Here is a 15,712-nt window from a genome sequence, read left to right as displayed (position 1 = left end):
ACCATGTTTTTATTAAACAAAATCCTGCATTATTTGTTCAATGGTCATTTTCTTTGATTTCATGGCTTAATTGTCTTGTAAAGACCTAGACTTCTTAATTAGTCTTGGCCATTATAGTTCAAAAACAGTTTGTATAATTTAAAATTAAAAAATCTTTACTGACAACAGAAACTGGCATAGCTAAAAGCAGCAATGTTATCTGTGAAGCCAGTTGAGATAGCCCAGTAACTGACAAAAAGGAAACAAGAAAGCTCTTGCATTTTTGACACTCGATCTCTTGCTGGAACGCAGCCCTGAAAGAAGACAGTTGAATGGAAAATTAATCAATCAGGTTATCAGAATTTTCTTTTTCAATGTCATACATTTCCTTTTTAGGATCTGAACACTACTACTAAACACGTTATTTGGCTCTTATACTGATAATTTGTATTACATACACCGTGCCTTGAAACCTATTGTTCAGATGAGAAGATAGAATACTGCATTAAGCAAAGTACTATACAATTTTTCTTCTTGTAATTTAACTGACATATTAACATGCCATTAATGTGTCACATTTTAGTGTATGCAGAATTATTAACAATACCTCACTGCCTGAATAATTAAATTTCATCTTTAGCTCTTTTGAAGTACCTATTCTGTCTCAAAAGGCTAGTTACCACTAACTGCAAATTCTTAGTTGTATCAGTCGATCAGTATTTTTAATTCAAACGTTTCAAGGCAATTTTCAATCAACCCTTCATTTTTTAACTCTAAGTGACAATCCAACAAAAGAATTTTATAAAAGATAATTGAAATTGCAGTTAGTAGTTTTAATCTAACTAGTGACATGATGCAACCTGCCCAGAGGGTAGAATTTTTTTAACAGCCTATGATTATTATAATAATGACTATAAATTCCATTGTTGAGTATTCTGTGGCCAAAAAAGCAAGAAATAAATTAGAGTGTTACTAAAAATATAACAGTGCCTTTTACTTGACTCATATCATCACTGAGAACAAGGCTGCACAATGTATGACACAGCACATATAATTAGCCTCGGGCTGATCTTTAAATTCATATTCATTTCTGCTGTAAGCTCCACTACAGATCAAACAACATCATATCCTCATTGTTCACATTTCACTGGACTCAAATCTTTTTATAAGAAACATAAAAACTTGACTAGAAATTCCTGCTCCACTTTTATTTGTTCAGTCCATCTCTTTAAACTGAATGATACATTTTGATTATTGTTGTGAATCATTTTAATGCATTAACTGAACCTATTGAGTTTTTTCTTTGTTAATGAAATGGGTTATGTTAATGATATCATAATAAAATGTGGTGAACTTGATCTAATCAGCAATTACATGCATGCTCCATATTATTTGATGGCACTGGAAGGAGATTTTTCAAATGGGTGGAGTGAGATACTTTGCTGTTCTTTCCTGCTTTTATAATTAGTTTATGATAGGATCAGATTGTACTAATAGTTCTGCCTGTGACTGAAGATTTCCCAATGGCCACTGTATAGTGCTGTAAATTAGTTGCTTTAATCATCTCTGTTCTTACCAGCTAATGTAATGCTTCTACCAGAAGTACTCCCCATTAACACTCTTTGCTCAGTGTTTTCAATCACAGCCCCACATTTCTTCCATTGCTCATAAATCAGCATGAAGACATAGCTCTTAACCTTCCAAAATGTGGAATGCTACCTCTCTTAACATGGAAGAAATGAGCAAAAATGTGGAACCTTTAGTGATGACTTCAATAAGGAAGTTCACAGCTTGGTTATCAATAGTTTTGTTTTTTTGTCTTTTTTTTGTATTTAAAAACAGTTCTTTTGCTGAATTAGTGCAAGTAAGTATTATTTAACAATAATATTTCTATTCTATAATAATAATCAATAATAATAATAATCTAAACAGTCTATTCTCTATCTCAAAAGCTCAGCACTTGCTCCTAAAGCATTTTTATATAGGTAAAGTACTTATATACTAAACAAAGTACTACATTAGCCTAGAATCCCCTTGAGTACCCATTTCCCTATAGGTCCCTTCTGACTCAGTTACACAGCAAACTTTTTCACTTTTTCTAGCATGTCGAAGGGTCAGTTGCTAGCGTCCTCTCCTGTTCAGCTGGTGAATCTTGGCATCTTGAGGCAATGTTACAATTGCCTCATGTACACAGACAACCCACTCCTTCTCCCACAAAACACAAATACATGTGAAAGATGCAACTATATAGCCAAACTGGAGGCTGAGCTCTCTCAACTCAGGACTGGCAAGACCAGACAGGAGGAGACGGAAACCACGCACACCACAAACCCAGTCTCACATAGAACTATCACAACTGCAAAACAAACACATAAACACACAAAGACATACTCGGAGGCACTGATCAAAAATCTACCAAAACTACAGAGGCCTCCAAAGCAGACACCTAAGCAACTGCCACCTCAAGACATAAGACATGCAACACATAGCTCTCAAAGTCAGTGTGCTAAACAGTCACAGCCCTTAAGGCCAAACACAATGCCAGACACACTTGTTATAGGTGACTCCATAGTCAGACACACTGACGTCCCACTCACCAGACTGAACAAGGAAAAGATCACAGTAAGCTGCCTGTCGGCGCTAGAATCCGCCACATAACACAAGCACTCAGGTCACTCCACAGCAAGTACAAGTATGACTCAGTCATTGTCCATGCCGGTGTGAACGACCTGAGACGCACCTCCCTGGACTACATGAAAAGAGACATAGAGGAGCTCTCAGATTATGTAGCCCAGGCCGGTATGACCCTGACCCTGAGCAATATCCTACCCTCACCAAGAATGATGCCACAATACAGAGACAAAATGATCAGCTTTAATAATTGGCTTAATTACTGGTGTCATTCTAAGGGGATCCAATGTCTGTCTGCCTGGGATGACATGCTTGACAAGCCACGCTGCAAGGGACAGCTTGCACCTGTCACCCTGGGCTTCCGGATATTGGCAAAGCCTCTTGCCAGCCCCATAGTGCCTTTTTTAGGCAAGGCTCAAATGATAAACCTACCACCCTAGGAAACAAAAATGGAAAAAAACTAAGGGTAATACTGCTCAATGCCAGAAGTCTAAACCTCAAGATGCCCGCCCTCGAAGCCCTTCTCAGTATGGAGAACATCGATGTCTGTGCTGTGACTGAAACCTGGTTCAAGGCTCCTGAGAGCACCCCAGCACTATCAGGTTATACCTCATATCATGCTCCGCCCCAAAATCTGGACCGAACCACAAAAGGAGGGGGGAGTATCCATATTCATAAAGGATACCCACACCTCCAGGTTAGTGGCAATGCACGAAGCATCGGAGACCATCCAGGTGCAATTAACCATAGGTAAAACTTCCCTACAGTTTGTAGCATGCTACAGACCACCCTCTCAAACTCAGGAAACCCACACAGCCTTCCTGAAGACACTGGAGAGTATGAATGTCTCTCCAAACACCATCATATTGGGTGACTTCAACTACCCAAACATAGACTGGGAACATTACTCAAGCCCCAACACCCTAGCCCAAAGGTTCCTGGAGTTCATAAACTCAAATGCTATGGAACAACTAGTCACCATTCCCACAAGAGGAGAAAATATACTAGACCTGATCATCACAAACATGGGGACAAAATGCTCCACACTGGAAGTATATCCCTCATTGGTGAGATCAGACCATAAATTAATCTCACTGGAGATCCACATCCCGCCCCCAACCCCAGCAAAAGACCACAGTGAAGAACTTCTCAAAAGCAAACTTCACACTTCTTAAGACTGGAGTGGTATCCTTCAAGGCCCCCGAGCTAGTGGAAACCACAACCCACGCTGCTGAAACCCTTACAAATGCCTTCTACGAGCACCTCCTGGAATGTATGGATCAAGCAATCCCTAATAAAATCAAGACCCTTTCCACCAAAGGCAGGCGCCCGGTCTGGTGGACCCCAGCCATAAACAAACTCTACAACAAGAGGAGAAAGCTACTACATGACAGAGCAAAATCCCTAAAAGGGAAGGCATCTCTGATCAATACTAGCAAAAAACTACGATCACTCATAAAATCATCCAAGGCCAACTTTGAGAGAAAAATCGCTAAAGACACAAAAGACAATCATAAGGCTTTCTTTAGCTATGTTAGAAACCTGGGTGGAAACTCCCAGATATGCTCAGAATTAGTACAAAATGATACAAAAATCACTGAACCCACAGACATTGCCAACATACTGGCAGACAGGTTCAGTGCAAATTTCTCCTCTCCCTCCCCCCCAAAAGGAGAAATATCTATCCCACCAGAGTCTAGCCTCCCAAACATCTCAGATGCCCAGGTGAGAGCTGCTCTCTCTAAAGCAAAAACACAGCATCAATGGGACCGGACGGTGTCCCCGGCTGTGTGCTACGAACTCAATGAGGAACTAAACCCACACATAAGGCTGCTGTTTAATCTTAGCCTTACTACAGGATACGCCCAAAGAATGGCGTACGGCAACTGTGGTCCCACTCCACAAAGGCGGTGCTTCTACGGACCCTGGAAATTACTGCCCCATAAGCTTGACGAGCCTTATCTGCAAAGCTATGGAGAGGATCATAATGGAACTCATAAATAAAGACATTGGGGACCTACAGACACTGGATCCTACCCAATTTGGCTTTGTCAAGGGCAGATCCTGCCTCTTGAACTTGGTCGACTTTTTGAAACAGTCACTAAGGCCATTGATGAGGGTAAGGCAGTTCACACAGCCTACCTTGACCTAGCAAAAGCGTTCGACACAATACCCCACTCAGGCATCATAGAAAAGCTCACCAGCTTAGATGTAAACCCATATGTCACAAGATGGGTTGCAAACTGGCTCAAGGACAGAACACACAGGGTTAGAGTTGCTGGTGCCATGTCAGACTCTAAGCCGGTCACGAGCGGTGTCCCACAGGGCTCAGTTCTGGGCCCCCTCTTGTTCGGCATTTATTTTTCTGAAGTGCAGGCAAACATAGGGGGATTGTGGCTGACAAAATTTGCAGATGACTGCAAACTGGGCACCATAATTGACACTCCATCAGACACAGACATCCTCCAGAGAGGTCTCATAGAAATGGATAACTGGTGCCAGAGCCATGGCCTTAAGATAAATGCCAAAAAATGTATAGTCATACCCTTTGGGAAAAACAAGGTAACCCCTAATTACCACATAGTTGGTAATCCATTAAACACGGAAGAAGTTATCAGGGACCTGGGGACCCAAGTTGACAGTAACCTCTCTTTTGACACTCACATTGCCAAAGTGGTTAGGAAGACCTTCTACATTGCCCACCTGATCATGAAGGGATTCACATCCAGATCAGGAGAGGTCATTGTACCCTGTACTCTTCACTTATCAGACCAATGATTGAGTACAACGCCCCATTCGGAATGTACCTTACCCGACACCTGCAGCAGTTGGAAAGACCCCAAAAGTTCCTCACCAAAAGGATAAAGGGGCTCAAACATATGTCATCGCTGCCCGACTGAAGAAACTCCAGCTCTATTCAGTCGCATACCGTCTGCTCAGAGGTGATCTGTGCCTGACTTACAAGGCCATGTCCAACCCGGAATTAATGGACATGCTCCACCTCAAAAAATCCAAATCCACCAGAGCCACGAGAGCAAGAGACTTAAACCTCAACAGGGATATAAATAGGACGTGCTGGAGGGACAGATTCATCACCCAGAGACTCCCTACACTATGGAACAGAATCCCAGTCCATGTGAGGCAGAGCCCCTCACTGACTCTGTTCAAGAGAAATCTTGACGAGTGGATGGGAGATCGTAGGTTTACCCCGGGAATCATCTCTGTGTCACTGCTGGACAGAGGCACAGCAAACTAATGGGTATAGTATTCTGGGGTGGTGAAAGCCACACACACTCTGGCTAGGTTTATAAATGCCCTAGGGCAGATAGCCTAGTATGAACCTATGAACCTATATTTGTTAAAAACATCTTTAAAATAAACATCTATCAAACCCTTTCAGTGTAGGACTGCATGAATATGTAATTTTAAGACTTACGGTTCATAGTTTTTTCCTAAGCTTACAGCAAAGGAGATTCTGAGAACTTCAGTCACATCACCTAGTACTGTGGGTTTTAACAATGCCCACCCCCAAAAGTAGACCATCTCCACATATCCCCAGGGAAATTTTGAAATCACCCATCCAGTCATTCAAACTGGTTTTAAAAGTTGCTAGGGAAGTACTCTGATTGACAGGTAAGGATAGCCTGTTGCAGAAATGAGGTTCCCAATAAGGAGTTAGATTTGAGAGGTATAGACGTGAACTGTTGTTAATTTTAAGTGGTCATGAGCCCCTTCTTAGCAACAGTCATGAATTCAACTAGTTCATGTTTTATGGCATTCTGGACTACTGTAGTCAGCAAAGAACCAAAATAGCTCATAGTATCCTGCATCTTGTTTATCAGAATAATACAGCTGGTTCTAGAGATGACGAGTCATTCTTTATTAATTGTTCTCTAATATGTGATGCTGACAGACGTGCAATTTTGTTGTATATTTTTGGGAAATGATCCATGTTCAGTGCGAACCTCCTGACTTCACTGGTAGGTGTAACCATTGATGTTTTATCTGCCATTTGGGCATTTTTTTTGAGAAGGCTTTCATATATTCTGTGGTTTCTTGAAGGCTCATACTGGGATGGATTGTCAACACACACATACACTGGTCAGAGAATCGCTAACTTCTTAACCTCAGTCTCCATTTTACTTTTGTCAGCAGATTTTGCAAGTTTACTTAAACCACAATGCTGAGCACCAACAACATACTCTATCACTTTGGTCATCTTGCCTGTCACTAGTGGGCACAGTATTCTTCACAAGACTGTCCTTCAAATACATCTTTTTTTTTTTATTTTTCTAGTTCATCTTCTTCACTTTTTTCTTTTGGAAGAATAACTGTACTACTCATTATTCCTGACCGTTGACCTACAACAACATTTATGTAAAGCATCGCTGTGGCCTAGAAGCAGTACTTCCTGTGATAACCCAGCACTGGACCAGTAATCAAGGAGCCTCAGTCCTCATCACTGGCAACAGTGGGAAATGTACACTAGGAGGATAACAAGTACACACACAGTATTTCCAAATGTAACTGTCTGCAATTTCCCTTAAGAGCACACAGAGACCACAGTCAGTCCAGGGCTGGTTTCTCCCTCTTTCTCCAGATCCCCAATAAGACTCCACAGTGGCACAGCTATAGAGTTGAGATGTCAGCTGAGTGGCCAAGCCAAAACATCCAGCACCCTGTCTGTCTAACCAGTGCTTCATGTCCCTGCCCAAGTAGCTGACACACACACTCTTTGAGGTTTGATTTGCACACACACACACACACACACACACACACACACACAGACACACACACACACACACACACACACACACCTGGGAAAAGCTGGCACAGGTTTACTAGCTATTCCCCCTTTTGCCCAAACTATAAGGTAGTTATTACTGCCACCAGCCATCTCCTAATCTGCTACTTTAAGTCCCTTAATAAAGGGTGTCAAATCTTACTGTGTAATGCTACTATTAATGCAAATGGTAGTTTGCTGAAGAGCAAGGCTATTAGGAGTGGCCTACACAGTGTCACCAAATAAATATGCAAGTACTCTCAGAACTTAAATATCTCTAGATGGATCAGCCACAATCTTCTTCTTCTTTTGGACTCTCCTGTCAGGGGTTACCACAGCAGATCAACTATTTCTATTTCTTCCTGTCCTCTGCATCTTGCTCTGTCACACCAACCACATGCATGTCCTCTCTCACCACATCCATAAACCTTATCTTAGGCCTTCCTCTTTTCCTGCTACCTGGCAGCTTCATCCTTAGCATCTTTTTTCCAATATACTCTGCATCCCTCCTCAGCACATGTCCAAACCAACGTAATCTTGCCTCTCCGGCTTTGTCTCCAAACCTTCCAACCTGGGCTGACCCTCTAATATACTTATTCCTAATCCTGTCCATCCTCGTCACACCCAGGGTAAATCTTAACATCTTCAACTCTGCCACATCAAGCTCTGACTCCTGCCTTTTTGTCACTGCCACTGTATCCAACCCATATAACATAGCTGGTCTCACTACCCTCTTGTAGACCTTCCCTTTCACTCTTACTGGTACTCGTCTTTCACAAATCACTCCTGACACTCTTCTCCACCCACTCCATCCTGCCTGTACTCTCTTCTTCACCTCTCTTCCACACTCACCATTACTCTGAACTGTTGATCCCAAGTATTTAAACTCATCCACCTTTGCCACCTCTACTCCCTGCATCATCACCATTCCTCAATTCTCCCTCTCATTCACACATATATACTCTGTCGTAGTCCTGCTGACCTTCATTCCTCTTCTCTCTAGAGCATATCTCCACCTCTCCAGGGTCTCCTCCATCTGTTCCCTACTCTCACTACAGATCACAGTGTCATCTGCAAACATCATAGTCCACGGGGACTCCTGTCTGATCTCATCAGTCAACCTGTCCATCACCATTACAAATAAGAAAGGGCTCAGAGCTGAACCTTGATGTAATCCCACCTCCAACTTAAACACATCCGTCACTCCCACTGCAGACCTCACTACTGTCACACTACCCTCATACATATCCTGTACTACTCTTTCATACTTCACTGACACTCCCGACTTCCTTATACAATACCACAACTTCTCTCTAGGCACCCTGTCATATGCTTTCTCTAAATCCACAAAGACACAATGCAACTCTTTCTGACATTCTCTGTACTTCTCCATCAACACTCTCAAAGCAAACATCGCATCTGTAGTGCTCTTTCCTGGCATGAAACCATACTGCTGATCACTAATCATCACCTCCCTTCTTAACCTAGCTTCCACTACTCTTTCCCATAACTTCATGCTGTGACTGATCAATTTAATCCCTCTGTAGTTACTATAGCTCTGCACATCACCCTTATTCTTAAAATTCAGTACCAAAACACTTTTTCTCCATTCCTCAGGCATCCTTTCACTTTCCAAGATTTCATTAAACAATCTAGTTAAAAACTCCACTGCCATTTCACCTAAACACCTCCATGCTTCCACAGGTATGTCATCTGGACCAACAGCCTTTCCGTTCTTTATACTCTTCATAGCTATCCTTACTTCCTCCTTGCTAATCCACTGCACTTCATGATTCACTATCCGCACATCATCCAACCTTCTCTCCCTCTCATTCTCTTCATTCATCAGACCCTTAAAGTACTCTTTCCATCTGCTCAACACACTCTCCTCGCTTTTGAGTACATTTCCCTCATTATCCTTTATCACCCTTACTTGCTGCACATCTTTACTAGCTCGGTCACTCTGTCTAGCCAATGGGTACAGGTCCTTTTCTCCCTCCTTAGTGTCCAATCTTTTATACGCCTTTCATACACCTTATCCTTAGCCTTCACCACCTCTCTCTTTGCCATGCACCTCATCTCCTTATACTCTTGTCTACTTTCTTCATCTCTCTGACAATCCCACTTCTTCTTCGCCAACCTCTTTCTCTATATACTATCCTGTACTTCTTCATTCTACCACCAGGTCTCCTTGTCCTCCTTCCTCTTTCCAGATGTCACACCAAGCACCTTTCTAGCCATCTCTCTTACTAACTCTGCTGTAGTTACCCAGCTATTCAGTAACTCTTCACTGCCACCCAGTGCCTGTCTTAACTCTTCCTTGAACATCCCCTCACAATTACCATTTTTCAATTTCCACCATTTGATCCTTGCTGCTGCCCTCACACTCATCCTCCTCTTCTTGATCACCAATTTTATCCTACAAACCACCATCATATGCTGCCTAACTACACTTTCCCCTGCCACCGCTTTACAGTCTCCAATCTCCTTCAGACTGACCCTTCTAAATAAGATATAATCCACCTGTGTGCATCTTCCTCCACTCTTGTATATCACCCTATACTCCTCTCTCTTGTTAAAATACGTATTCAACACAGTCATGTCCATCATTTTCACAAAATCCACTACCATCTGACCTTCTGCATTTCTTTGCTTAACACCATACCTACCCATCACTTCCTGATCTCCTCTGTTCCCTTCACCAACATGCCCATTGAAATCTGCTCCAATCACCAGTCTCTCACCCATGGGTACAGTCATCACCACTTCATCCAACTCACTCCAAAAATTTTCTTTCTCATCCATCGCACACCCAACTTATGGAGCATATGCGTTAACAACATTCATCATTACACCATCAATTTCCAGCTTCATAAACATCACTCTATCCGACACTCTTTTAACCTCCAAAACACTCTTAGCATACTGTTCCTTCAGGATAATGTATACGCTATTTCTCCTCCCATCCAAACCATGAAAAAACAATTTGAACCCACCACCGATAGACCTAGCCTTGCTCCCCTTCCATCTGGTCTCTTGCACACACAATATACCAACCTTCCTTCGGTCCATCATATCAGCTATCTCTCTCCCTATACCAGTGATACTGCCAACATTCAAAGTTCCAACCCTATCACAGTCCTAGCCTTTACCTGCCTTCGGTCATGCCTTCCGCCTCTTCTCCTCCTTCGGCCACAATGAAATGTTTAAATATATTTAATAATATTTATTAATAATAAAAAAACAAGACAATATTAAATATATATTTACAGTGATATCAGAGTTCAAAATTACAAAAAAATATTTAAAACAACATTGCAGGACAGTCTCAAATGAATAAAGAAAAACATCTAAACTAAGCTTTACTATATTCCTGACCATAACTAATAGAATTATACTATTCCCTAGTAACTTACTTCCAGAGCAAGTCAGATGTGGTGAATGAATCTTCTAGTTGTGTGGTCAAAGACAGAATACAGAATGCTTGTCTCACATTTCTCAAATTAATATCTCAAATATTACTGCATAGCAATGATAGCTTGCAGAATTACATCATTTCTTGTCCTCTGACTCCTAGTTCCCAGGCCCAAAACAACTATTGATGGCAGCTGGTAGCATTTAGCATCTACCTGTGAAAATATGCAGACCTCAGATCTTTGGGCAGATAAGGGAAGTCATAAAACAATTGCATTCTTTCACATTTAAAGGCAATATAGAAAACCTCTCAGCACAGACATTGTTTCTCCTTGCTGCATTGAAATGAAAATATACCATCTTTTATGGCATAGCCATAAAGTAATTTAATTTCAGTTGTTTTTTTATGAATTTAACCTCTTGTATTCCAGTTTCCACTGATAAAATATATACATTTAAATAGTTACAATAGTGCATGTACATTCCTGTTCTTTTCCAGTAGGGTACACTGTGGTTACATTTGAAGCACAAGCACTTTATAAAATACCTTTTAACACACATGTTTGTACAGACCAGTTTGATATACACATGGCATACAGTTCTAATACAGTTGTAACACAAGTATCTTATATAAATCATTTTGATATTCACTAATGAAATATAATTATTTACAAAATTCCAGATAGCTGTGCTGGCAGTACCACCTTTATTACACTTCCAATATGTAAAGAAACAAATACTCACTTTGTCTGCACTTTCCATGTCCTTAGATTTTGCTGTTAATAGGGTCAAAATACAGGAAGACACACAATCTAGCATGTATTTATTTATCCAGTAACTGGACAGAGTGCACTGATCCAGTCCAAATTCTCTTCTGTTATGTGAACTTCTCAGCAAGATCTTTAGATTGAATGGCAGCATCTGGCAAAGATAATAGGAAAATTGTTTCATTTTTCACAATTCCACTGAATAAGTGGTATATTATGGTCTTTGACATCCAGATGAGCTTCCACCAACTCATGCAGATGAGATTCAGTTTAATTTGTCATCTGCTGACAGCAACTAAAGCCATGAGCTGCTAATGAAATATTTTCTGTTCCCATGGTACACGAGCTGTTAATGAACTGTTTCCTGATGGCTTGGTACAGGGTTTGATTCCTTCCAAATTCATTTGCCTAAACAAGTTACTTAACTAAATAGTGCTCCTAGGTCACCAACAAAAAGGATATATTGTCTTATGGACTTACCCAATCAACCAATAGGTAAATAAATACATAAATGAAAACTTGAGAGTGTAGCACTTCCCTCACCCTATGCTATATTTCAGTGTCGATACTGGAACACAGATTCAAATACCTGATGCAGGGATGGAATCCACATCCTTCTGAACTTTAAATCTAAACAGCATTTGTAGTAGTACTTCACCAACTGTGTGTGTGTGCTGTGATTTAGCACATTGCCCCTTTGTATGATTCTCCCACCCAAGAGTAGCACACATACACACATCATAAAAATCTGTTTTCTTAACTAAGAATCACAGAAGGATCCCCAAACTTATCAAAAAGGTAAATGTAATGACTCCCATGAGGAATGCCCATGCACTGTAGTTTTTGATGCTTAGTGAACATTACTTTCTTAGTGTTGAACCTACCTTACACACACACACACACACACACACACACACACACACACACACACACACACACACACACACTCGCACACACACACACACACACACACACACACACACACACACACACACACACACACAAACACATTTTAAATTATGTATCTGACAGGATAAACCTCCAGTTACTAATGTAAGTGTAATTTTCTATTAGCGACAGCTCTAAAATGGAGGTCAGCATTATTGAACACTTATTCTAAGTCAACAAAAAAAGGTCCTATAATAGGTAATGCACGTCAAAGAGTTGCTGGGTAAAATATTTAGTGATTTATTTGTTTGTTTGTCTGTCTTTGTTTACTGGGAATGTCCAATTGGGTTTAAAGCTAGCTGCCAGTGGATGCCCCAGGAGAAAAGCTCCAGCTGATACATTTAAGGTATTTATGACAAATCAATTTTTTCAAAGATATATTACACAGATAGCAATAAACATGTAATTACTCTGTAGTGATACTACACAAAGATAAAACAAGTATTTCTTCTGTGGTGACATTATATATGATATTAACTTACAAGTATAAAACATTTGGTATGCAAGCAGTCCATGTGCAATATGTGTGACAAGCAGACATTAGATATGACTTGTAAGACACAGGTAAAGATAATTACAGTATACTTATTAGTAATAAATAAATACAACTGAAATAAAATATTAGTCAGTAGATAGTTAAAGGAAGAAGGAGGAGGGGCATCGTGTAGCTGATGAGTCAAGTATATTGGGGTAAGAATACTGCAGCATATACTGACATAGAACCTGGTTGTAAGAGAGTGGTGAGGAGTATTTGAGGGAGATGGATAAAGTGGGAAGGGAAGAAAGAAACTGAAAAGTAAAGTGTAGATTAAGGTAGGAAGGAAACTGAGGAGGAGTGGTTGAAAGGTTTGTTATATAGAAGGGGGCAAAAGTTATAATGGGATAGAGGGTATGAGCTGACAATAGAAAATGGAGTTACCAAAGTGAGGAATTTGTGCACAGCCATATGTGGTTTTGGTATTATTTTAGTAAGGGCTTGAAAACTGAATGTTTATTAGTGTGTTTTTGTATGTTAGAATGGTGTGCTAATGTAAAAACTGATGAGTTTTCAAAATGTGGCATCAGATGTGATTGATACCATTCAGCTACAAAACAAAATGAATATCATTTTATTTAAAATTCAAATAAGTATGACATCAGTATTTCAAAAATAATGATGCATAAATCATCAGGTAAACCTGACTCCAAAATCAACACACATTCCACATAGGATACCTTTCTGCTTTGCAGAGGTTGTGCTACATTTTTTTCAACAAGAGACCAAATACCTCCAGAGGTACTCTACAGAGATAATACTTAGTAGGTAGGTATGTAAGTGCCTAAAGAATAAACTGTAAGAAGGAAAAAACAAACAAGGTCAAAAATAAGTAGTGGATACCTATGTGGACAAATGAGGGAGCTTTATTGACGGTAACCAGAAGTTACTAGTAAGACCACTGTAGCTACATTTTAAATTTTATGATGTCTGCTGCACTCACTAGAAAATAACCCTTCATGGAAAACTTGTTTTAATATGAAATGAAGCCATTTTGCTACTCCAAAGACTTGTCTGATATGACATTTTGCAGCATCTATACATTTGATGAAATTATACTGCCTGAGGAGATTGCAGGCTAACGAACAATTCCACCATAAAATGCAGAGCAGCAAAAGCATAAACATTAGAAACACATACACAAAAATACTGCATGAAACACAGAAGGATGAAAACATTAACTTTAAATTGTTTTTATAGGGGGAGACCCCTATACCGCACAGTCCATATTTCCATGGTTGCATCAACTTAAAGGAGGGTGAAATCTTTCCAAAAAGAAAATAACCACTGGTTTACACTTAAAAATCACATTGTCATTGATTTCCTATAGGAAATAGCCATGTGAATTGTGTTTTGTAGCATTTTGGGCTTACAAATGTTGCAATTTGTAAACATCTGCAGTTGTTGTTAATAACAGTCTTAGAAGTACAAATAGGAAAAGAATATTTAGCAATTGGGGAACAAAAACAAATCACAGAAGACAAGAAAATAATTTTTGAGAGTGGAGGAAGGTATGGTACATGGTCACATGGTCAGTTAGATCAGTTAATAACTGACAATTATACAAAAGTAAATGGCAATTATTAGAAAAGATCTATGTGTGCAAATATTTATTTTCTGTAATTGCAAGAAACTTACCTCTTAGATGTCAGATTTTAAAATGATCACTGTGTTATAGTCAAAATGAAACTTTTAGGAGACTAGCAATAATATGGCTTAGTTTACTTTTTAGACTTAAGAAAAATCAAGAAAAACACATTTCTTTCTGAAAAACAATTATTCTACTAGTCACTGTATGAAACACAATGGAGAGGCTATTATCATTTAATAGGCTAGAAAGCCTAAAATAAATAAATACATACATATTTTATTCATTGCTAGATGGTCACATGGCAAAAAGTATATTATATTTAACTTACGTAATTTATCTTTAAGAAATATATCAGAATCTTTACTTTTATCTTGCTCACACTGAACTATAGTCATGCTCAAACAGGGACTTAAATGTGTCACTCCTTTTTTTCTTTGTGTTTTCTTAATTATTTATTGTGGCAGGTTTCTTGAATGTAGTGACACTTCTTAATTTTCCATTATATTTTGCAGGTGATGCAAGCATGGCTCAGAAAGGCTGTTCAGCTGCTTGTGTACCAAAGGATCGAACTGATAATATTTATGGAGTATCTGTAACAGTTAAAACAACCTGCTGTAACACCGATCTGTGCAACTCCGCATTGAGTGTTAATATTAACTATAAGGTTTTAGTAGCTTCAGCATGTGCAATTATCACTGCTATAAAATTTGTATTTTGATGCAGCCCAACGTATGCATTATTTTTTCTCATTAAAACTGAATCCAAATTGTATAGTTCAGAATTGCTTGTAATGTTTGGAAAAAATGTTTGAATCATGTTATAAACATCATAAAAATATATCTCACAAAATAAAATTGATTGCTGGAGTGATTTTTATTACTGCTGAATCAAATGCAATTTTAAATTTGTAAGTAAATCAAGCTAGGATGTCTTAGCAGGTTCCATACAAATAACATGCACTTTGATTATAAGCGTTGTTGTGCTTCATCAGCCGAGTCAATAAATCATCCCATTCTTTCTCTCATTTCCATTCTTTACCTTCACTTTTTTTGCTACATCATTTC

The 15,712-nt window shown here is 39.5% G+C and overlaps 1 protein-coding gene across 1 annotated transcript in view; it reads left to right on the top strand.

The window, feature by feature from the left end:
- Positions 1–15,492, top strand: part of LOC122798421 (lymphocyte antigen 6B-like) — a gene marked incomplete in the record, with an annotated part of 880,405 nt that extends 864,913 nt beyond the window's left edge. The window contains 1 exon segment of the mRNA XM_044067341.1: positions 15,272–15,492. Coding sequence (XP_043923276.1) covers positions 15,272–15,366 — 95 coding nt within the window.
- Between the last annotated feature and the right edge of the window lie 220 nt (positions 15,493–15,712).

This window comes from Protopterus annectens, chromosome 3.part1 (assembly GCF_019279795.1).
Source record: "Protopterus annectens isolate FY-2018-M chromosome 3.part1, PAN1.0, whole genome shotgun sequence".
NCBI lineage: Eukaryota > Metazoa > Chordata > Ceratodontiformes > Protopteridae > Protopterus > Protopterus annectens.
Note: the sequence above shows the minus strand (reverse complement) of the source record. Positions and strands in the feature narration are given on the sequence as shown.